Consider the following 23,738-nt stretch of genomic DNA (forward strand, 5'->3'; position numbering starts at 1 on the left):
CATATCACTTCACTGGCGTTTGGAAAGTATGACCTTGTGTTGTCCCTTGTTTTAAGAACAAAGACTAACATTTAGCTTTTTTCATTTGTCCGAGATATCTCGGGATAAATTAAATATTTTCAATTTATCCCGAATCAAATATTTTTTAAACAAAAAAAAAATATTAAAATTTCAACTTATAACTTGCGTGTTATGTTTTGCTTTAGTTCTTTGTATTTATTAATGAAATAAAAAAAATATCTTAACTTTTTGCATTTTTTCCCCTCAAAACAATTGGTAAGGGAAATGGTTAAAGGCTTTTTCTTTTCCTACTCACTTAATTTGTCACCTCAGAAATGTGGATGAATTAAGATAGGAAATAGGTTTGTAATACATACTTAGTTGTTGCGTAGGAACTATTTATTTATATATTTTTTTCGGCAGTTCAATAATAGATTATAGGTAAAATTTTAGTTTACGTTATACACTAGCACAATTTTGAAATTTTTTTCCAATGTTGAAACAATGTTTTTATGATTCTTGCCAAGAATTGTTGAGAGCAAAAACAGAAAATAGCAAATGCATAAATATATGAAAAAAAAAGCTAATATTTCGTTAACCAGCAGTTGGCTCAACAGTTCATCATGTGGTATCCGACGATACTATTTCGCTATTTGGGGAGAAGGATGTGAACAATCCTATTTGGCGATTTCAGACAAAAATATTTATTTCGCAATCTTTATGTGCATTCTTTTAACATCAAATATTTCATAAATTTGATATTTCTCTCTTTTGAGTGAATAGTTTGTCCTTTTGAGATATTTTACTGGAAAAACAGCAGTTTTTAAATTTAAAATATATTTAATTAGCTAGAGTAACGAAAGGTGTAATAGCAGATAATAAAGCGAAGTAAGTGACTGAAAAAGAATTCACTTTTTGCGTTTGGCATGCATTAAGGGTTGTCTCAATTTCAAGCGCAGAGACGTTTCTCCTCTTACTCCCGCGTTGAAATGAACTCTTCGTCCGACGAGGTGGAGCCGAGTGCCAACTCCTGGTGAACGAACTGTTTTTACTAAGCAGACAATAACCCACCGAATCTACAACTACAGATAGCAAACATCACCAAATCCACTGTGTCACGTATACTGGGATAATTAAACATGCAAATTTATGCATAATTATACAAAAATTACGCATCATATGTAACATGCAAAATTATTTTTGATTATAGATTATATTGATAACAAATGTAAAGAAAAGTTCTGATGATACAGAAACTAAATACACAAAAAGAAGGTATTCTATAGCCTCTGAACGTTGAAAATAGCTTCCATTTTCCAAAAAAAAATATGTAAACCTATAAACACAGATTTTTATAGTTGATAAAAATGTTTAACTTGTGTTAAATTTTACACAAAAATGATAACTAGTTTCATGCTTTTATTTTTAAAAAAAAATAGATTTAAAGTGGTGATTTTTTATTTAAAAAAAAAATCCAAGTGATTAAAATTCGGATTTAGGGGAGCACTGATGACATAGTTTATAAATATTCAATATTAAAACGGATAGCAGTTCGAATGAACCGCAAAATTTTTTTGAAATTCAATTCTAATAAATGTTTTAAAAGTTCGATATAACATACCTTTTTGTGCAAATTATGTAAAAAGTTGAGGATAATATTAACATGCTATGAAAGGTTTTATTGAAAATAATGCAATAAACTCATTTTTTTTAAAAATAATTTATGTCAAACATGAACAATTTTATGTACATTATATATACAAAGAATATACAGATGCTAAGTTCCTCTTTGTTTTGGTGACAGTTGAAAAAAAAAAAACCAATTATTTCTTATAAACACAATCCTTACTCGCAGTCAAATAATAAAACTCATTATCATTATTTCCATAACACATGAACAGGGAGCGCAGCCAAATCTTTCAACAAAAAATAAGCACATTTTAAGAACTCAAAAAATATTTTTAGCACTATATACATTAACAAAATGTAAAATAATTTACAAAGACTAGATATGATTATGATAAAACAACTAGTTTCTGACAAAGAACTCTTTTCTTGATTATATTAGCCACCATAAAAATATCGAGAGATTTTTCAATTCAATTTCCGAGGGCCTGAAATTGAGAATATCTTACAAAATGCAGCAGAGTCGAACACTAGAATCTCACCAAGCTCAGCTTAGTAGACGCATATGCAGACTCGCAAGGTGGACCGGTGGTAGGCCGAAATGGATTGTGAAACGTAGATTGTGAAAACGTACAATGTGAAAAGCACGCTTTTGCATAATATGTGGCCAAAATCAACATGGTAAAGAAAAAAATATCTTTTTCGAAAAGGGAAAATTAAGCACCTTTTATAAACACCTAATGAAAAAGGCACCTTAAAGGGCTTTCACAAAATGAAAATAAGCACCTTTAAGCACTTTCTAAAACACTACGCACCATGATCTACTGTGAAATTTTTTTAAAAAAATTATCGCAAAGTAGTTCTTGACGTAGGCCATTAAGGCAAAAGGTGCGATTGTTCTTGCTTTTCAGTGGCGACATCTAGGGCCAAGTATTCGACTTCTGCCACCCCATACGTCACACCTGCTTATAGGGCAGACCCATTCATTCATCCACAGACCGTAATTTTGCCCTGAGCCAGAGAAAAATCAATCTCCTATTCAGTACCCAAAGAGACATAATTTGTTATGAGACTATGGAGGACTTTGTGACCCGACAGATTAAACATGCACTAGTCACCATTTACTACACGAGAAGTCTTCGTCCTTCTGGATTCGAACTCTCGCGAATGTGAGTTCAGCACCTTGCCAACCAGGTTATCTAGGCCCAATTATTGCAATTAAAAATTCTTATGAATTTTCTTTTCTTTATGATTTGTGTACTTCATTTTGAATTAAAAACCAGAATAAACTAAATAATTTTTTTTTCTAAACCACTTTCCTGATTATCTTGAGTAAACTCGGGTATGTATACATTGCAAATATTTATTAACTCGGGTAAACTCGGGTCTAGCAGAATTCGTCAATGCATTTTGTTTTATCACCTTTTTATTCGCCCAGAAGCAAAACAAATAATAATCTGCTGTTATTGGAAGTTTGCCAATTTTTGTTAGAGAGTTTTGCTATTTGGGACTGCAGACGTGCTTTGTAAAATTGTAAATACGATGGTTGATGAATTTACATAGAAAAAAAGAGTTTAAAAAATGACGTTCATTTGAAAAAGTAATGCAGATGATTTTTCAGATGATGAAGATGTGAACATATACAAAGACTAATACAGTACAGAACCCGTTATCCGGAAATCAGAAAACCGGAAAACCAGAGAACCGGAACGAAATTCGATAAATTTTCCCGCCATTTTTTAAACAAATTTTTTTTTTCCTTATAAGATTTTAGGATTTTTCTTTCTTTTTTGAAAGATGTTCACCTTACCATCATTTTGGAAATAATCATTAGTGTATTACTTCATCGTTTTTTCTTCTTTTCAAGATTATTTCCTAAAAAAAAATTTTTTTTAGTTGGGTTTAACAATAAGAAAACGGCTTTTTGTAGCGATTCAGAAAACCGGAAAAATCAGTTATCCGGAATAGTGATGGTCCCGATCGTTCCGGATAATCGGTTCCCTACTGTATTTAACTTTTTTCATTTACCCGAGATAATTTGGGATAGTAAACTGATGGCAAATTAAGTATACTTTAAAAATTAAAATTTCAACTTAGTACTTGTGTATTATGTTTTGTCTTAGTTCCTTGTATTTATTAATGAAATAAAAATATATGTTGATTTTTTGCATTTTTTTCTTCAAAAAAAATTGACAGGGAAGCGGAACTAAAAAATTTTATATGAGGTATAAATTTAAATGATTTGAAACAGAGCATCATCCGCTAAGTTTAGACTTTCAAAGGGTAGGAGTTGACTGCATTTATTAGCATACTTAAAATGTACAGGAGAAGTATAATAGCAAGTGATTAGTTTTTTTTAAATATTATGAACTGAGTTATGGAAAAAATCTTACAAAATTTTTAAAAAAAAGAGTTAAAATCTGCATCACTGTTACTCCTGAACACAGTGTTCTATGAGCAAATTCACTTCTTCTAGAGGTGTATGAATTCTCATTTGTTTTTCAGTCATGAAATCCAGCGCTTGTTTTAAGTCGTCTTCAAAGAATTCAACTCCATCCAGAACTAAATCCTAATAAAATGTAATTTTATTCAAAATTATGACTCAGAGTATTTGTATAAAATATATTACTTAAATTTGAAAACATGAAAAAAATATTTAGTAGTAAATAAAGCTTTAATATATTTTCTGGTGTCTGTCTAGGTATTTTTGAGAGGCACCTATTTTGTGAAAATTCAGACATAATTTGCAAAAATTAAAAATTATATTAAAAAATCAACACAAAATATGGTAAAATAAGAAAATATTTTCAAAAATTGCAACTTCAGTTTAATAAAAACATGCATTAAACAGTAATAGCACCAGAAGTTATTTTCCTTATGCGAACATTTTTGACTGAATCATACAAAAAAAAAAAAATTCACAGAGAAAAAATGTTTCATAAAGAAGAAGAAATAGAATAGAATAATTTTACGAATAGAATAAATTTTACGATAATATTTACGATAACCGATAATATTACGTTATTATTTTACGATAATATTACGAATATTTAGGATAATGTTCGATTGTTTAGAATAATGTTCGATTGTTTAGAATAATGTTCGAACTTTGACTTCCTGTAAAGTTTACAGAGGAAGAGCCTCGTTGTTTCATTTTAAAAAACTCGGCTTGCAATGTAAGCCTCCTGCGGAAGGGTTACGTTGCATCGGGTTGCAATACACATGTAAGGGTTACATCGGGTTGCAATGTAACCCTCCTGCGGAAGGGTTACATTGCAACCCGAAATTAAATCAGGATTTAACGTTTTTTACAGGGATACAAAAACAAAATTTTAAGAGGTAGAGAGGAGAATCATAGAACTTCCTTTCTGAAAAGGATTTTGTGAAACTACCGTTTTCCTAAAGTTGAATTTGTGAAGGTACAGCTAAACGGTAGTAAAGTGCCCTGGACAGATCCCTGATTTTAATCATTATAATATTTATTATTAATACACATGTACCTAAGAAAAAATGAGCTTTTTCCTTATATCACAAATTTCAACATCATGGAAGCCATTTGCAATTATGGCAGCATTTCATTACAGCATAAAAAAAATTACATATATTTCGTTTGCGTAATGTGTGTGGAGAGTAGATAGAGACAATATCAACCTTCATCTATGAAAGGGTACTCCTCCATGTCTAATAAACAAGTGAATGGGAATTACATTTTTATTTATAGTGGTCAACTATTTATAGTGGTAGATACACTACAATATCCCTCACCAGAATTATATCTATGATAGAATTCAATGAACAGATACCTCTAGTTGATTTAATGCTGTTTCGTGAGAAGCAGGGAGAGCTGTATTAAGATCACCGGACTTTTGCTGATCGTGAGAGCTGTATTAAGTTCATGGTCGTGGTTGCTCCCGTGCTGTCATTGGCGGTTGAGTTTTGAGACTGAGTAGCAACAGTGCAAGTGGGAGTTTCTGTTAAGGTATGCAAGTTCACATCAGGTTCGAAAGTCCCCAATGTGAGGAGAGTAGATAGCGACAATATCAACCTTCATCTATGACAGGGTACCCCTCCGTAGAATCAAGCTAACATGTCTTATAAACTAGTGAATGAGAATTACTATATACATGTTTCAAGACATCACAACAGGGCCGGATTAACCTATAGGCACACTAGGCACGTGCCTAGGGCCTACGAAATTCAGGGGCCTACGAAAAACTTGGGAGAAAAAAATTTGTTGACAAAAATAATTTAGCTTTAAAAACAACAAGTGTATTTTGCACAAAATTATGAAGATACAAATAAAAATATAATATTTTTCGGTAATAAATTATTTTGCAGAATCTTACTTTTTTGCGATTTTTGGATTCAACGAAATCTTGTATCATGCTGTCGAATTCCAAACTACGCAAAATGTCGTATTCAATAGACATAAGTGCGAGCGATGCCAAACGATCTTGATTCATTGTTGAACGCAAATAATTTTTTATCAATTTTAATCTGGAGAAAGATCTTTCTCCTTCTGCATTTGATCCAAGAATCGACAAATATATTCTTAATGCAATGTGAACGTTAGGAAAAGTATTCACAAGTTTATCTTTAATTTGAGCCTTCAACATTTCTTGTTTAGATTTATGTTCATATAAATTTGAAAATAGTAAAAATTCATCTACAAAGTTTTTCTCTAAATCGGATGAGTAAATTTTCACCAAATTTTGCGCTTTTAGTTTAATCTCAGATTCTGACAAATTTTTGTGTAATTTCCTTGTAATTCGAGTTCGATAAAACATCGATTAATGACACTTTTTGGTCGATCCAGAAAACTGGGAAATTCAGACATCCGAGATAGCGATGGTCCCGAGCATCCCAGATAATTGGTTCTCTACTGTATAAATATTTCTTGTAATTAATCTCACTATCAATTTCACTGTTTTCTTTGCTGGTTTGTTGTTGTATTGTTGACGTGAAGTGTTTACATAGTTTTCGATCGAACTAATCATAATGGTATCATTGATATCAACTGCAATATCGGCAGTATGTCGGTATTGCAGATAAAGTTCGATAAACATATTCATGAATTAAAATCCATATTAATAAAAATGCAAAAAAAAATATGCAAGAAAATTTTAGCAGATATTTTGAAAAGAGGGGAGGAGTGGGGGAAGGAGGGGAGGGCCCAAAAACAGCTATGCCTAGGGCCTACGAAAGGTATAATCCGGCTCTGCATCACAAAATACTTTTCCCTTCTTCAGCATTCATATTTATATTAAAATCACCGTCAAGCCAGTCATTATACGTTAATAATAAAAAGAATATAAAAATACTTTAAATTATTATGATGTAAATACATTAAAAAGACCTGCTAGTGAAAATAAAAATAAAAACAGCAGCGGTCGCCTTAGTAACGCATGCCATGTTGACGACGCATGCGCACCGTTTGCCATCACTCTTGAACGCAATTGACAAGTGCGTGGATGCCATCAAATCCAAACCAAGACCCCTTTTGCTAATGGGTAATAAGATAATAATTTGGTTTTCAAATGTTAGGAAATATGTTATGCATATTTCAGCAAATCAGTCATATAAAGCAAAAACTCACTTTTAAAATAATTCACTTTCTTATTTTGTTTTAGAATATAACAAGTACCGTAACTTCTTCTTTTTCTAAAATATACAAATAATAATTAAAACTCAGTGTAAATACGATGAGGAATCTAGTTTTTCCACAACAGAGAGTGTTATGTAAAGAAAAAAATAACATGGGGTTGATAAATTATAATTCTTCTTTTCTTCGTAACTTCTTCTTCTTTTTTAAAATATACAAATAATAATTAAAACTCAGTGTAAATACGATGAGGAATCTAGTTTTACCACAACAGAGAGTGTTATGTAAAGAAAAAAATAACATGTGGTTGATAAATTATAATTTAGTCATAAAATAATATCTACCTTATACCAACAGCAATTTTGAAGAGCTCTATAGTAAATGCTTTTGGCTTTTGTAATTTGCTTATTGGATATCTGAAAGAAAAATATCAAGGAATAATAAATTGACGAAAAAGTATTACTACAACTGTAAAACATGCATAGCTGCCAACACGTATAGGAAAAAATACAGTAGATTTTACGAAATAATATAAATTTCATGATAATTGTTGCAAAATATACAAAATATTTTACACATAGGAAATTTTAGGGATTTTTATAGACATCAAAATAGAAAAACTGCCTTATTTTCCAGTTATGATTTCACATTAAATAAACATGAAATGTTATGTGTTGTGTTTATCTTTCTGCCGGCCGATGGTCAAGTGGTTATCGTGCCTGACTGCGAAGCCAGAGGCCAAAGGTTCGAATCCCGCTCAGGACATGGATGTTTCGCTCTGCTTGTTTTCTCTATTGTGTGATGCGTGAATATGGCCCACCCTATAAAATTAGTATCTGTGGCAGTGTGGCGTGGGTAATGTTGCTCGCCTCCGTGACTTTGGCTCACAAGTGCCCATTGGGTAATGTTAAATGAGTAACACTTCCGGCATCTTCCTAGGCGAAGAACGTAAAAGTTCAGTGTCTGCTGTTATGAGAAAAAAAATGTTTATTCATCTTTATGAATAGTAATAGGAATTTAATTCAGAGATAGTCAATTGAATTTTGTTAATGAGATTTGCTTCATTAGTGACACTTATTTAAATATTCAAGAAAGCAGTAATCTGCACAAAAATTCTATTTCTATAGTGACTTTTTAAGGAAACTTTAGGGAATAAAATTTTTTTAATTTCCAATTTTAGGAAATTTTCTGAAATGTACAAAAACCAGGAGAATTTTTATGAAACCAAAAAACCAGGAGAAACTGGAAAAATCCAGTAGAGTTGGCAGCAATGAACATGTAAAAATCAATTTATGTGATTAATTTATAACTAAATAATTTTAATGCATACATATTGAGATATTGCTAGCTCAAATGATGATATTTACAAATACAAAAGCTTAAAATGTGGCGGCAGTTCAAAAATATATAAGAAATTCCCTTTTCTTTCAGCACTATATCCCATCTGAATAACATAGCATAACCAGTTACTGCAAAAAATATGACTTGAAGAACAATTAACCCCTTGTCAGTATCGCCCGAACTGACATCGGGCAGGAGAAACGTTTCTATTTTGTGAAGCCTGAGTTGAGTTCGTTTCTATTTTAGGATATTTAATTCACTATATTCCTAATAGATGGCATTAGTTGTCCTAGTTTATCATGGATTATGACTTCATTCAAGGTAGGGAAACGAGGGTGGGGGGTTTGGGGATATACCATATTGTAAAAGATTTGTAAAATTTATGTATTGAAAATCATATTGTTGTGTTTTAATATTATATTATACTAGTTATATTATATTATATTATATTTAACTGAGGAAAGAGATTTAACTTTAAACTGTACAAAATTCATAAATAATCTGATATTATTAAATAGATAAAAACAAATAGAATGAATTGGATCGCCCTCGTGATTTGAATGAGTGACGACAACAAAATAAAAAAGATACTGCTTTTTAGACCCACTGGAAAAAGAAAGTGGGAAGACTGCGGTTGAGATGGGCTGACTCAGTGGAGTCTGATTTTCTCGCAATTAATTAAAAGAATTGGAGATCAAAGATACATCGGAAGTCGTCATGGAGAAATCTTCAGAGGATGGCATTGGCTCACATTGGGCTGTCTGGCCAACTATGATGATGAGTTATATTATATTAAGCTTCAAATTTTGTTTAAGTTGCTCTAATTGAATAAGATGTGAGTGTAATCCATTACTTTTTTATGTGTATGTAAAAATTATAAATACAGTAGTTATTGCATTTAAAATGTTATTTTTGCAATAATAAAAGCACTTTCTAACTTTGATAGTACTATAAAGAACAAAATTAAACAGTCAAAAAAGTTCATTTTTCTGAAATATATGTCACTGTTAAAGGGTTAAAGAACACAAAATTCAAGTGTTTTCCAGGGGAAACTTTGATAGATAGCGTAATTCAAAATTTTAAAATCAGATTTATGAATACCATTAATTCATTAACGTACAATAACAAGTCTGATCAGATTCAGATTCACATTAATATTTGGTACCAAAATACTGGAAAACCAAAGATATTGTTGTTCTTTATAAAGAAGGAGATGATCCTTCGCACGTTCTTGACATTTCCAAGTATGCAATAGACATAAATGACTTAAGGGATTTATTGAAAATATTTTCCAAAACATGAACAAGTGAAAATCAAAAAGTCATTGGAAACATTTAAGAAAATAATTAATTCAAAATAAAAATATATGCTTTTTTATACCTCCTATTTTATGTTCTTAAAATGTTCTATAATGATTATTTTTTTCTTCTAAAAATATTTATTTAAGAGTACCGGATCTTAAATGATTTGAATTTGGGAGAGTCATTAAAATAAAAATTAGCACAATAACTATTAATTTGTCTGTAAAGTAAAGGTGGCCTGTGCACAATAATGACCCTATTGTCACCTGTCAGGCGTCCAATTTTTAAAGGGGACGAAACTAAAATATTCAGTTAGATAAGTTTTAAACATTTTCCTTATGAAAAAAAAAATATTCCACCTGCAAAATGCTTAATTTCTTTAATTCCTTAGTTTGTTTAAAATAAATTAAATTTAAATTGATGAAAATTCATTCAATTTTTTAATACATTTTAAATAACAGGGGGGGGAGCTTTCTAAGATTTCGACTTACTGAAGGTGACAACTATCTACCATTCATTGCACCAACAACGCCTATGATTAATATAACCATAATTCTATTTGTCTTGAAATTGTAAAGCCTTAACTTCTATGATAACTCACGCCTACAAAAAATTGGTGCAGGTATAGTCCAAAATAACTATTGAAAACAAGAATAAAAATTTTTTTTTACTAATAACTAATACTAGAAGGATACAATAAAACACGAAAAATTTTTAAAAGGAGTATTGAATCATTATGTACATATTAAAGAGCAAAGAGAAGATACAAGAAAAACATGGATTTTTAATTGAAAACAAACATAAAAAGAAACCCTACTTCAAATTTCAGGTAGGACCTCCATAAAAGAGGGATATAACAACATAATGGGGATGTCAGCATTCTTTCATACAAGGCTCGGATTTTCCACATTATCCCAAGACTAAATGAACTATCTGTAGCGAGAAATGTTAACAAAAAATGTTAAAAATACAGCACAATCTAGCACTGATTAAGTATAAACACACACATACACACAAAAAAACATTATCCCAAACCCAAATGACCTATCTGTAGCAAGAATGATTAAAATACAGCACATAGCACTATTTAAATATAAACATACAAAAAAAACATTATCCCAAGACTTAATGACCACAATATAGCACAAATTAAGTATAAACACACACAAAATTTTAATCTTCAAAATAAAATAAAAATTTCATTTTTAAAGTAAGTTCAAATATAAAAAGTTTACAATGTGTGTACTGAAAATAGATATATCAAAGCTTTTAACAGTGAAATATAACTAACTTTTTTTTCTTCCAATTTCTTTTTTTTTTGTAATATTAAAATGCAAATTAATTTATTTTTAAGGAAAAAAAATTTGTATTTCTGATGTATGAAGGGTTTTTTCAAATTCTTGTTACACCCACAATTTTTTTAAGGCTTTCTTTTAAAATTTATATAAAGTTCCATTTAAATTCTGAAATGAGCCTTCAATTCAAAAATAATTCTCTTTAATGCTAATTTATTAAGATACAGATCTGTAAAGTGTAAACATTAAGACACATATTATAACTCACTTAGCGATTTTGCATGTAACAATTCGGTTATTTATCAGAGTTCTCCAACAAGGGCGCCACAAACTCATATTTTTGGGAGGGGATAAATTATCCCTTCAATGAATGAAGTTCCTAATTTAACCAAATCATAAATAGATTTTACTCATTGAATGTTTTCAAAAAAAGGGGTCAGCACTTGATTTATTTATAAAGCGTTCTTAATGATTTGGCAATTTTGATGGGACTATTCTAAGTGTACCTTTATTTATTATTCTTTTTGGTGGGTGTTTCCTTATTATGTCTTATTTTGTGTACTTTTAAGTCATTATTAAGACTTACTTTGTGATTGTTTGTCACTTATTTTTCTTTGCATTTATATATCAATTTTTCTAATTGCTTTCTCTTATTTGATTTTCCATTATAGAGCCTCAGTTTCACCACGGTTCAGTCGGTTTTTGGTTTCACCATTGACAACAGAGAGGCTTCTGTGTGTTAGCAGGTATTGTGTCCCCTGATGAAGTGTTGTCCTGCTAACACACATATCTTAAAAGTTTTATAATTTTTGTTTTTTGCTAGAATTGTTTTCCTGATTTTATAAATTAAAATAAAACATATTTGAATTTAGCTGCTTCAAGCGCTTCTCTATTTTGATTTATCATTTTAAATGAAACTTACTTATTTTGTCTTTTTCTGAATTTGCAAATTAGTTTCATTCTTTGATTAGATCATAAATAGGTATGTTATTCATTTGCTTCAAAAAACCTATCATGCAACTAATATTTGCATTACATGAAATGCATTAATATATTACTGATTTATCAATTTTATATCTGTTTATACTTGTAAATTAGCTGCAATTTCTGAGTGAGTAAGATACTAAACTGCTGTAAAGAACTAGGGTTCAATTCCCAATGGCAACTTGAAGCCCTTCAGATTGATGGGTACCAGCTTGTCAAAAAAGTAATGGTACCAGCTTGTTTAGGAAGTAAAGATGACCTGTGTACAATACTGACCACATTGCCACAATTAGGCTGTAGATCACATAATTAAGGGTCCTTAACCTCCCTGGCCACAATGAGATGTTGATTCATCGTTTTCTCGTAAATAAATAATGTACCATTTGATAAGTAAATATAAAACAAAGAGAAATAAATTAATTTGCAGCTAAGATGAAGGCATAATTTTTCAACATCCTATAAATCACATAACAAATTATTTCGTTTCAGCAATTCGCATCAATACTAAATAGAAAGATAGATAAAGCATGGGAGTTCTGTGACTTATTATTGACAAGTTTATTTTACATGATATTTTATATCATGAACATAAATACTACCTCAAATCCTTCTGGTTCTTGTGTTGGTTATCTACATCTTAATGTAATCTACATCTTATTATTGACAAGTTTATTTCACATGATATTTTATATCATGAACATAAATACTACCTCAAATCCTTCTGGTTCTTGTGTTGGTTATCTACATCTTAATGTAACGTAAAAGCAATCTTACAAATATATACATTTAAAAACAAGTAAAAAGTAATATAGGCCAGTTCCGTTAACCAGTTGTTTAAATTATTTTTATTTATTAATTTTTTTATTTTTCACACACAGACAAAACACCCCAAATAATAAAAAGTATATTTGAATTCAATTGCACCTGGCAAACAGAAAAGTACCCAATATTCTAAATAAATAAGAGAAATTATGCGTTACCAAAGTCTTCTTTAGTAGAGTCATCAGAGGTATTTTGCTTGCAAACTAGAGAATTTAATATTGTAAGTTCTGAAGCTATAAGAAATATCCAAGAATGTGGCTGGATTTGAGTGGAGGATCTCTCCAGAAATTTGGCAAAAAATCTAGATGAGTAATGAACAAAAAAGTATATTACTATAATGCTAAACTATATTTCAGTTAATAAAAAGAAGAAAATAAGCAAGTGGTTTCAATAGCGAGAGACAAGGAATAACTTGGAGGGGGAAAAACCTTTTTATTTATCATCAGAGCTTAAAATTCCATTATTGGTTCAAACAAGCATATAAAAGTTGGTTTTATATTATGCTGCTTCAGAACACAGAGCTTAAAAGAACTCAAGCATGCATTATTTTAAAAGCACAAAAATGGCCACTTTTTTGGACTGACTCCTATCCATTTTGGTTCAACTTGGAGACAAGGATTTGAGCTTAACTTCAAAGGGTAGGCATTTCTAAAGGAGTATTTTGTGCAAGAAAGGTGACAGTACACAGTTAAATGAGCTGTGGCCCAAATCGGGAAATTTCGTGACAGATTTCACAGCTCTATATTTAGACTAAATGGGGCCACTCAGAATTTTTTGCAAATATATTACAGGTAGAATTGTTTATTTGAAATTTTAGTTGCAATATTTCAATAATAGACACCAATCTGTTACTCAGTATATTTTTTAGATCAGTGGTTTTCACCTGGTAGTTCAAGCTGCCTTTTTTTCTTTATTGACTGCAAATGAAAATATATTAATTAAAAATTTATTTCTTTTTTTGAAGGTCTATATGGGTTTCACATATTTGTTATTCAGAAGCAAATTTGACTTCTTTCAGTTTCTCTGGAAGTTAGTCCACCGACCCATATATGTTCTATTTCCCTATGTTCTCTAACCCGAAAAAGGAAAGTATCCTTAATTTATTAAAAAAAAAATTTAAAAAAAGATTTTCGACAAAAGTTTACAATCATGCTCGAGAATACTAATTTTTTATATTTTATATCCGTTGCTGAACAGCTGACCCAAATTCGGGCTTACGACTACTAATGTTCAACTTCGGCAGCCTTGTAATTTTTGAACCAATCCAGATGACAAGGAAACTCCTGGATCAGTACCTCCAGAGGTGCTGATTTGTCATGGGAACATGGAGGACTTTGCAACCTGACAGATTTAACGTTCATAAGTCACCATTTACTACACGGGGAGACTTCGGCCTGTCAGAATGGAACCCACGAACTCTTGAACAGGGGTCCAGTGTCCTACCAACCAGGCTATCCCGGCTTCAGGACTAAAATTTATAAAGAGTTTCCCTAGTTCCCTTGTACATTATCTACTCCTTCTCTCGAGACAAACTTAAGGCGGACGTTCGGTCTCTTTGGTGTCAGTTTCTTATGCAATTCTTTCACTGAGCATTTTTTTAACTTTCATGAAATTTTTGCTCCTTGTTTTGTAAATTAATATCTTAAGACTTGCTATTAAAATAAAAGTATTTTTGTTCTGTGGAAGTTTTTTTTTTGGAAATGAAATTACAGATGATAAAATAAATACAGTGACACCTCCTGTTAAGGACACTCTTGCGAAACGGACGCGTCTCAATACGGACATATTTTTAATTACCCATGAATATTCTATGAATAAACCAATATGTACAAGCACATTCTCTGCAAAGCGGAGAGTCATCTTTGCCCTGAAACGTTATTTTCTATCTCGTATATTATGTGGTATTATTATGTGGAATTCATTTTAGCTTGGAATGTTACATTATATAATAAGATCTATTTCCCTTTATTTTTTAAAACAGGCAGTGTCAAAGTAACTTGTTCAGTTATGCATAAGATATAATTTATAATAAAATACTCATGTTCAGAGTTGACAAGGTTTAGGACAGAATGGATTAATATGCAGTTTAAACCGTCTTGTCCAAAGCCCTTTTTATTAAAATTGTCACAATTTTAAAAAAATATTGTGAAAAATAAAAGGTTAATTTTTGAACAAGACACAAAATGAAGACTATTTTTTGCTTTATTAAAAAAAGTTAATTATTATTTTTAATATTCATTATTTATCCTTAAGCAAAAACATAATTAAAGGATAAGGTATTCACTTTTGTTGTTCAATGAATTGTGGAGCTTTAAAACTTATAAATATTTTCCTATTATATTATATTATTTATCAAATATTTATTAATATATGTAATTATGGATACAATGGTTACACCTTTCAGAACTTTTACCTTTTACCAAATTTTATTACTTGTTTTGGACACTTTAGGACAGTTTGAGACTGTAAACCGCAAGTGTCATGTCCAAAATCAATTTAGGACGTCTAAAACCTCAACCTTGCTCATGTTTATTTTATTTTAGCATGGAATGTTGCATTATATATGATAAGATCAGTTTCCTTTTATTTTTTAAAACAGGCAGTGTCAAAAATAACTTTTTCAGTTATGCACGAACACTAATTTTATTGTTAAAAAGAAGTTTTATTTCAATGAACTATTTGTATATCATTACAAATTATAATAATAACATCAAAATAATTGATAAATACATGCTAAAAGATTAAATAGTACCTTCTGGTGGGGTTGATAAGAGAAGAGGCACTTTTCAATTTCACCAAATAGTGAAGAAGAGCTGAGTTGTTTGGATAGTCCGACACACACGTTTGTAAGAAAGAATGAAGAGGTTTGAGTGAAAAATTGGAATTCCAGGTATGAAAGTTGAGCAAATCAGCTTGGAAAATTGTTATTTGCTCTATCAGAGTCCTATGGGTGGAAAAAAAATTTTGGGATAATTTAAACAAAACTTGAATGCATCAGTATTAACAAGAAATTTATTCTACGTTAGTATAATACAAAATTAAAAATCGATCATTAGAATTTTTTGTGGAACTTCAGCTTTTAAAAAATTATGAAATTTCAATTCAGCAGTCAAACACAACTTTAAAACATGTGAGAGTAAAAAAATTCACCAATGGCAATGCTTCATACAGGAAATTTAGGTTAGAGATTCCAATTAGAATACTCACACACTATTGTAAAAATTTAATTACGAATAGATTTTTAACTATGAAAGAATACTGTTATATACAGTTATACACAAGCAAAATTCAAATGTGCCCATGACCGGCTTTTTTTTACAACATCAAACTTCTAAACTAAATTTTTTGATAACTATGAAATAATTTTTCAATCTTGAAACGTTGTAAAGATTTCATATTACCTGAAATAAGATAAATTAATTTTAAACTTTCAATTCTTTTCATTTCATTCTTTTTTTAAAATCTGAAGAAATTTTTGTTACATCATATTTTATCTGTAAGATTATTTTAAAGACATAAATTACATTCTGAGAAAATGTTTAGTAACACCAAAATGTCACCCAAGATTTCGAGAATAGAGAGAAATTAAAATTTTTTGAAAGAAGCCTATCTGAATTTTTTTTAAAATTTTCTATTGTTATTGTGAGGTCAGCCGACGTCACCTTCCGCCATTATTAATGAATCAATGACGGCAGCCTGTAGTTGCTGAACAGCAGCGCTGCCTCACCGATCTAGAGAGTATATAAACATGTTACTAATAGATGTTCATCACTAATCTTTGTTACTTAATGCTAGCATGTTATGTTATGTTGGTTTATTAAATATATATTTTAAGCTATCATGTTTCGTAATTGGAATACTTCGTCAAGGATACACACAGTCTTACAGTTATTATAATTCTTTAACAAGTTTGAGACTGTTTAAAAATTCAAACTTGGAGTGGAAAATAATGCAATTTATCTCAACATTCATGAACAATCATCTGCAAAAAATATTTTATTTTTATTTATTTAAACTAAATTTTCAGATTTTTTTTGATAAGAAAGTGCTACAAAAGATTTTTTTTTTTCAAAAGAAAATATTAAAAACTGCAAGTCTTATGACTTTTTTAATGAAGTTAAAAGTAACAAACGAAAAAATTGGAAGTATTATTCTTGCATATATATAAAAATTATTAATAATTTTTATAGTTTTAATTTTTGATAACATACTGATAATATAACATGTTATCAAAAATTAAAACTATAAAAATTTGATAATTTTGTGTATGTATGTAAAAATGTGTCTGATAACATGTATTTTCGTCCAAGGATCAAGTCATGATTTCATTTTTTAAAACCAATAGCAAAGTTTAAAGAAGTTAAAGTGCAAAAAATACTACCAGCAAAACCAGGGTTTCATAACAGCAATTTTAAAAGCGTTATAACAATAAAATTTGCGATGCAGAAAAAGCAACAAAAAATATTACAGTGTGACATATTGCAATTAAAGCGATTATTGAACAGTTAACATTCAGTATTTATACTCGTATGTATGAAACTTCAAACAACACTGTTTTATATTATTTTCATGCTACAAGATGTCTACACAAGTTTTAATGTAAAAAAAAAAAAAGATTACTAGTGGATTAAAGTGGCTTGCAACACATAAATAATAATTAATTAATAACAAAATTTTAATAAACAGTAAAAATTTAATAAATAATTTTGCATTATTTAATGTAGGTAAAATAATTTGTGTTTATTTAAATATGAATATTTTTAGAACTTTTTAAATATGTTGTTTGTGTAAATAATTAAGAAATATACTTCCTTTTTTTCATGTTTCCTAGTCTATTAATTTATTCAACGTTTGATACATATTTTGTGTTTACAAATTCATGAGGATATCGAGTTTGTACAGGGTATCTGCTACATTTTAGATTTTCAAATTCATGACTTTTCATGATTTTCCATGACTATTTCCAAGAGTTTTTCATGACTTAACAAAGTTACTATTTTCTCGGACAAAAATGCAACAATAAACTAAAAAATGCATTATAATAACATTAATTGAAATTATAGGTATAACCAAAACTGCTATACTCTGCATCTTCATATTTAGATTTTAAAATTAAAAAACAGAGTAAAGAAAGAGTTGAAACAATAAAATAGCTGAAAAAAATACAAAAGCAAATAATTTTTTTTTCTGTAGAATTATATTTTAAAGAAACTTTTCTTGCTCATCTGAAAGGAAAGAAATACTCCTGATTTTTCTGTTCTCATTTCGGAATAAAAAAAATTCGCCAATGACTGGTTTGCTTCAACTAAAATTTTAAATTAATAAAGTTTTTAAAAAAATAAATAATAAAAATTCTTAAATCACAGAAGAGTTTAAAAGATAATTCCCTCTAGAAATGATGTTTTTTTCCCTCATTTTTTGAAAGAACACCATAATTTTTAAAGAACATGATAAAATAACTTTATATTCTAATAAAATATGCCTGAGTGGTGATTTTGTTAGGAATTCAGATATTTGGAACAGGATGAAATTAGATTAATTGGAGCGAAAAAAAAAACAAAAAAAAAATTGGAGCAGCAAAACAAAATTTGAAGCATATTTAAAAAAAAAATTAAAACAAGAATTTAATAACAAGAGTTTTTTGTTCATTAATAACATATCTTATTTTTTACACTTTTTTGAAGGTCCTTGCATAATCAAATTAAGTTTCTTTTTGGCATCTTCCAATACTGTTAAATATTCTGCTATCCTCGACTTAGCCTCAGATAAGAGAAATAGAATTATTAGGACATAGAATTTTTTTTTTCTTTTTGAAGAAGAAGAAGATAAGGATGTCATCGCATTTGTGGTATCTAGTGCAACATCTATTAAATTTGAATTTTGCCAAATTTCTGCATTTTCAACATACAAAGATTTTAAGTGCTTTCCTGTCAAACTAAGAAAAGCAGAACTCTTTAAAAAACGCCCTAACAATGTTTAAACTAGAGACACCATTTCATCATACAGCAAGTGAATCAATGGTGTCTCAGTTTGGAAAAGACCTAAAAATTTATCTAATTTAGCAGAAACATTTCTTAAAAATGAGCTTTTGGCAAAAGCAATATAAATTCAATATTGAGTGGCTCATACTATTTTTTAAATTAATAATTACTTTATTTAATTCTGTAAAAGATAATTTAAAACTCTAATTAATTTAACTATTAAAGGTTATTGAGTATATTTTTCTTAAAATTTAAATAAATGTTATTTATAGTCGTATATTCAACAAAACATTAACAAGATTAATATTGATCATACCGAATTTATAAAAATATGTAAAGAATTAAGCAAACTTTAATAAATTTATATTACTAATGTTAATTAGTGAATGGACCCTAAATTTTTTTTAATTAAAATTGATTACCTAGTACAGTATTCCATTAATGAAATAATTAAAAAAATTAAATAATTTTAAAATGCACATACAATGAGTATTGAAGCTAAAAATTTTTTGTCAGAAGTAAATTATTATATTGTCCCTACACTCATAATATTTAACAAATCTATAATAATTTAAAATTTTTATATCAATTGTTTTAAATCAAGTCTTTATGAGATGAATTAAAGTATTTTTGAATGACAAATCTGAAAAACAGGAGATTTATTTGCTGCTTTAAAAATTCTGAAAGCCCCTCTCTTCATACTTATTTAAAATCTTGCTTCTAAATATTATTAAGTTTTTTCCTAAAACAAAATAAAAGCACCGAAAATTTTGAAAGTAATATAATAACACAATAATAAAATGCAATAAGTAAAAAAAAATTTTAGTGAAAGAAAAGTAATAAAGTATAAAAAAAATTTTGCAAACAATTTGCAATTAGTGGATGGTCCCTCAGATAAAAATTTACGTTTAAGAAACTCAATTAATTCTATCTTTATTAATTAAATGAATAAAAGGGAGATGGAAATTTTGAGGTTTTGAACCTTTGTGATTCTTGACTGCTCTGAGGATCAACATGAAAACATGTACTTAGTGAATGGTCCCCAAGTTAATTCCAAGATCATGGGTACTATTCTATAAATAGAATAGAGCAAGAAGGCCATTAGCTTGCCATTGACGAAAACGATAGCACTTCAATAACGATGAAATTAACAAGAGAAGTAAAATTTTCTTTTGCTATTAAAATTTGGCGATGTTTAGCTGGTCCCCTAAAATTCGTGGGAAGTCTCAGTTCCAATTGAGAGAGTGAAAAATGAAATCTGAAATTTAGAATATCTTGCAAAATGAAGCAGAGTTGCACATGAGAGTGCAAGAATCCTTCCCACTGAATCCAGAGCAACCCCCCACATGGCAGTAGCTGGGTTGCCGCAAAATTGTGACTTGGCGATACCCAGGGGGAAATATCCCTTTCGGCACAGAGTGGCGCAATTTAAGCCTACTACTTCAATTTGGAGCGTGTAGGCGCAGGTTTTCACAATTGGCACGGATCGGCGCAATTGGCGCAGCACTTGCAACACTGGGAGACCTAAATCCATGACTTTCCATGATTTTTTAAAAAAAATAGCAAAAATCATGACATTTCATGACAAATTTTGTTCAATACTGAAATTCATGACTTTCCATGATTTTTCATGACTTTCCAGGTGCGCGGATACCCTGTTTGTATAAAAATAGCAATGATTTTATTAATTTAGTAAATAGTTTTGAATGATTAAATAATAATTTTAAACATTTTAGTTTGAAATATCAAGTACTTTAGCTATATTATAACATGATATTTGAACAATATTAAAATATTTTATATGAGCTGTGATTAATATATGTAAAAAAAAAAAAACATATTCTGATTTTTTTATTAAAAAGAACATGTTCTCTACCTTGATAATACAACTAACCCTGACAATAAAATTACTCCAACCCTGATAGTATAATTACTTAATTTTTTGATATTACTAATAAAAAAATTTAAGATATCTATATTCATTTATTGACTATACTGCTTGAATAATTAAATTTAAAATGGTTTTTGTAATTCTACTCATTTTAAAGAAGAAAAAAGAACAGAGAAGGAAAAAACACAAATAAAAAAAAATATATTGCTTACGTTTTAGGAACATTTTGGAGATTTGCAATAAAATAGTCAACAACCTCTTTAAAAACATTCATAGCTGAATCAATACCTTTTGTAAAATACTGTAAGAAGGCAAAACATTTTGCACAGTCTAAAGCTGAATAGGAAGTCGGGTCAATGCAGAAGCAGAAATCAAACTCCTTGCCAACAACAGATTGTAGTTCTTGATGAAGCATACTTTTATAATTTGAAACAGCTCTCAAATGGAACACTGGTTTAAGAAACTCACTGGAAGACGTTTTTGTGTATTTTTCTTTGCAGCCGATACAAATAAGGATAGCAATTATTTCCTCGTGAGAAAATATTTTTCGATCACAGAAAGATTTGTCCGTTATTCCTAAAGAGTAGTCCAAGTAAGAACGGATAAAATACCACATTTCTCTCGTCGTCATGGTTCCTGCAGCTAGACCCTGAGAGCTAGAACCTATCAAAGTCTCAAAGGTTTTTTTTGCTTTCCTTTCTGAGTTTATTGACTCGATTTTTATGAATTCAAACCACAGTGATAAACGGTTACGATTTTCGGTTTCTTGCAGAACAGATTTTGAAAGTTTTTTTACATCGTCCACTTTTATAATCGAGTTGCCAATTTCAGAAGCAGATTCTCGGTAGAATTTTAATTGCATCAAAGATAAAAAAGTTTTGAATTTCGATGAAAACACACATGGCGACTGAGAGAAAACATTGTTTAAAAATTCAAATTTTTCTTTACATATTGCCTTCTTTTCAAAGCATAAAGGTGAAGAGATATTTTTAAACAGAGTAGTTTTTAAAGTTTCTGTTACTTTGTCAAAGTTGAAAATATCAATATAAATTGATTTAGAGTTAAGGGATGGTAAATTGCACTCAAAATTGTGTGAGTTGAAACCTAGGAATTGTATGAAATGAAAAATTAACAAAAATTTGTCTTCCTCTTTCGGTATTCGAAAGAGATACTTGGATACATCACCAAAGGAAATAATTCTTTCCGTATCATCTATGTCATCATCAGTTTGGTCATAATTGGGATTAGGTTTCCAAGGCAACCAGTGATGGTGTTCTCGTAACTTTTCAAATTGGAGCCATGTTTCATGAATTGAAAGTTTTTTGTCAAGGATGTCATCCTCAGTGTTATTTAGATCTAAACAAGAAAACAAAATTTATTGAAAAAGAAGTGCCCACTACTGCACATTGATATTGTTTTATTCTGAAGATTTAAACAATGACTGTGATAAATATATGTTTTAATTTTTAAAAAACTCTTTATAATTTTAAAGGTACATAAAACAAATACATATGGGCATGTACTTCTGAAATTATATATAGTTTTTACAAAGTTAATCTGCTTGTTTTTAAAATCAGGCACATTTTAAATCTTCAGAATATATATATAACATAATAAAGACAAAAAGGATAAAAAGAAAAAAGGTAGAAAATTAATAAGTTTCATTTACTGCACATTAGTTGCAAGTATATAAAACTCACAAATAAATTAAATTAAAATAAATTAAAAAATATAGAGAAAACATGGAAAATATTAAAGATTAATGAAAAGAGAAGAAGAAAAAAATTATTAAAGTAAAATATTTAAAAAATATACATCAAAAAGCGGGGGGGGGGGGAATGAAAATATATAATCTCTTCATCAGCTCGCAGAATGATATCCGAAAAAAGGAGTGAATTCTAATATTGTATCAATATAGCCAAAGCAAAATATATCAATACAATAGTGTGAGGAACACTAAAAATAAATAAATTTAAAACAAAATAGAACCCATTAAGTAAAATAATATATCACGTAAAAAGCAGAAAATAAAATGTTAAGAAAAAACAGAGCAACACATAAAACGAAATCTATAAAACGAGTAGCGAATTCAAATGAACTTAAATAAACTGAAAACTTTCAAGAATGATTTAAAATATTCTTGTAATATGATTGCCAGATTAAAATATGAAAACAGAAGTGAAAATGCAGTTAAAAACGGAAATAGAAGGATTTTGTTTCATGGCATATTCTTACTGCAGTACAGAAGCATATGGGATTTGTTACTTACCAAGGATTGTCCCAAAAATGGATATGCGCAAGGTAATATTGGATGTGGATGGATATTGAAAATGGATATGCGCTGAATAATTTTAAAAAGTTCATACTTAATAAAGATTGATATTTAATTATACAATTTTAAAGATTTCAGAAAATGAACTTATTTAAAAAGAGAGAGAGAGAAAACATGATTTGTCCGTTTTGCACGGATAAAGCGTTTTATGCATCAAGTCATTATTGAAAAATAAAAAAAGTAATCAAAACTTAGCTACATTATTAGTATGAGGTAGAGGGGAAAAAACTATAATCGAAATATTTAAGACAATAAAGAAAATTAGATATTAAGATAATTAGAAATATTTAAGATAAATGAAAAACTGAGTAACCAGGATTGAAAAAAAAAAACTAAAGTGATAAAGTTGAAAAAAAGAAAAAATATCTTCTTAATTCTTAATACAAAACTCTAATGATAAAAATAATATTTTCTGGAAAAAATTATTCATAAAACTTTAAAAAAGATATCTATCAGAAACGCTTTTCAAAATGCAGTGCTATCTAAAAATCCTCATAAAAATATTATATACAAAAGAAAAACTAAAAACCGATCTTAATTTTTGAAAGAAAATTTTGGTTCAA

The 23,738-nt window shown here is 29.2% G+C and overlaps 1 protein-coding gene across 3 annotated transcripts in view; it reads right to left on the reverse strand.

Annotated features, from left to right (window-relative positions):
* Nucleotides 1-1,736: 1,736 nt before the first annotated feature.
* LOC107444804 (nuclear exosome regulator NRDE2) overlaps nucleotides 1,737-23,738 on the reverse strand; it is a 36,376-nt gene continuing 14,374 nt past the window's right edge. For 2 of the 3 annotated variants that reach the window (XM_043054410.3, XM_043054411.3), the window contains exons 7-12: nucleotides 21,056-22,199; nucleotides 15,724-15,915; nucleotides 13,130-13,272; nucleotides 10,688-10,803; nucleotides 7,573-7,644; nucleotides 3,911-4,195 (exon numbers count right to left, since the gene is read on the reverse strand). In XM_043054410.3, coding sequence (XP_042910344.2) covers nucleotides 4,058-4,195; nucleotides 7,573-7,644; nucleotides 10,688-10,803; nucleotides 13,130-13,272; nucleotides 15,724-15,915; nucleotides 21,056-22,199 — 1,805 coding nt within the window. In that variant the 3' untranslated portion in view covers nucleotides 3,911-4,057. Of the gene's footprint in view, nucleotides 1,917-3,910; nucleotides 4,196-7,572; nucleotides 7,645-10,687; nucleotides 10,804-13,129; nucleotides 13,273-15,723; nucleotides 15,916-21,055; nucleotides 22,200-23,738 lie in introns of those variants that run through there. The other variant, XM_043054412.3, reaches the window with a different exon arrangement.

This window comes from Parasteatoda tepidariorum, chromosome 10 (assembly GCF_982258835.1).
Source record: "Parasteatoda tepidariorum strain Cologne lab strain chromosome 10, Ptep-v5.0, whole genome shotgun sequence".
Lineage (NCBI taxonomy): Eukaryota > Metazoa > Arthropoda > Arachnida > Araneae > Theridiidae > Parasteatoda > Parasteatoda tepidariorum.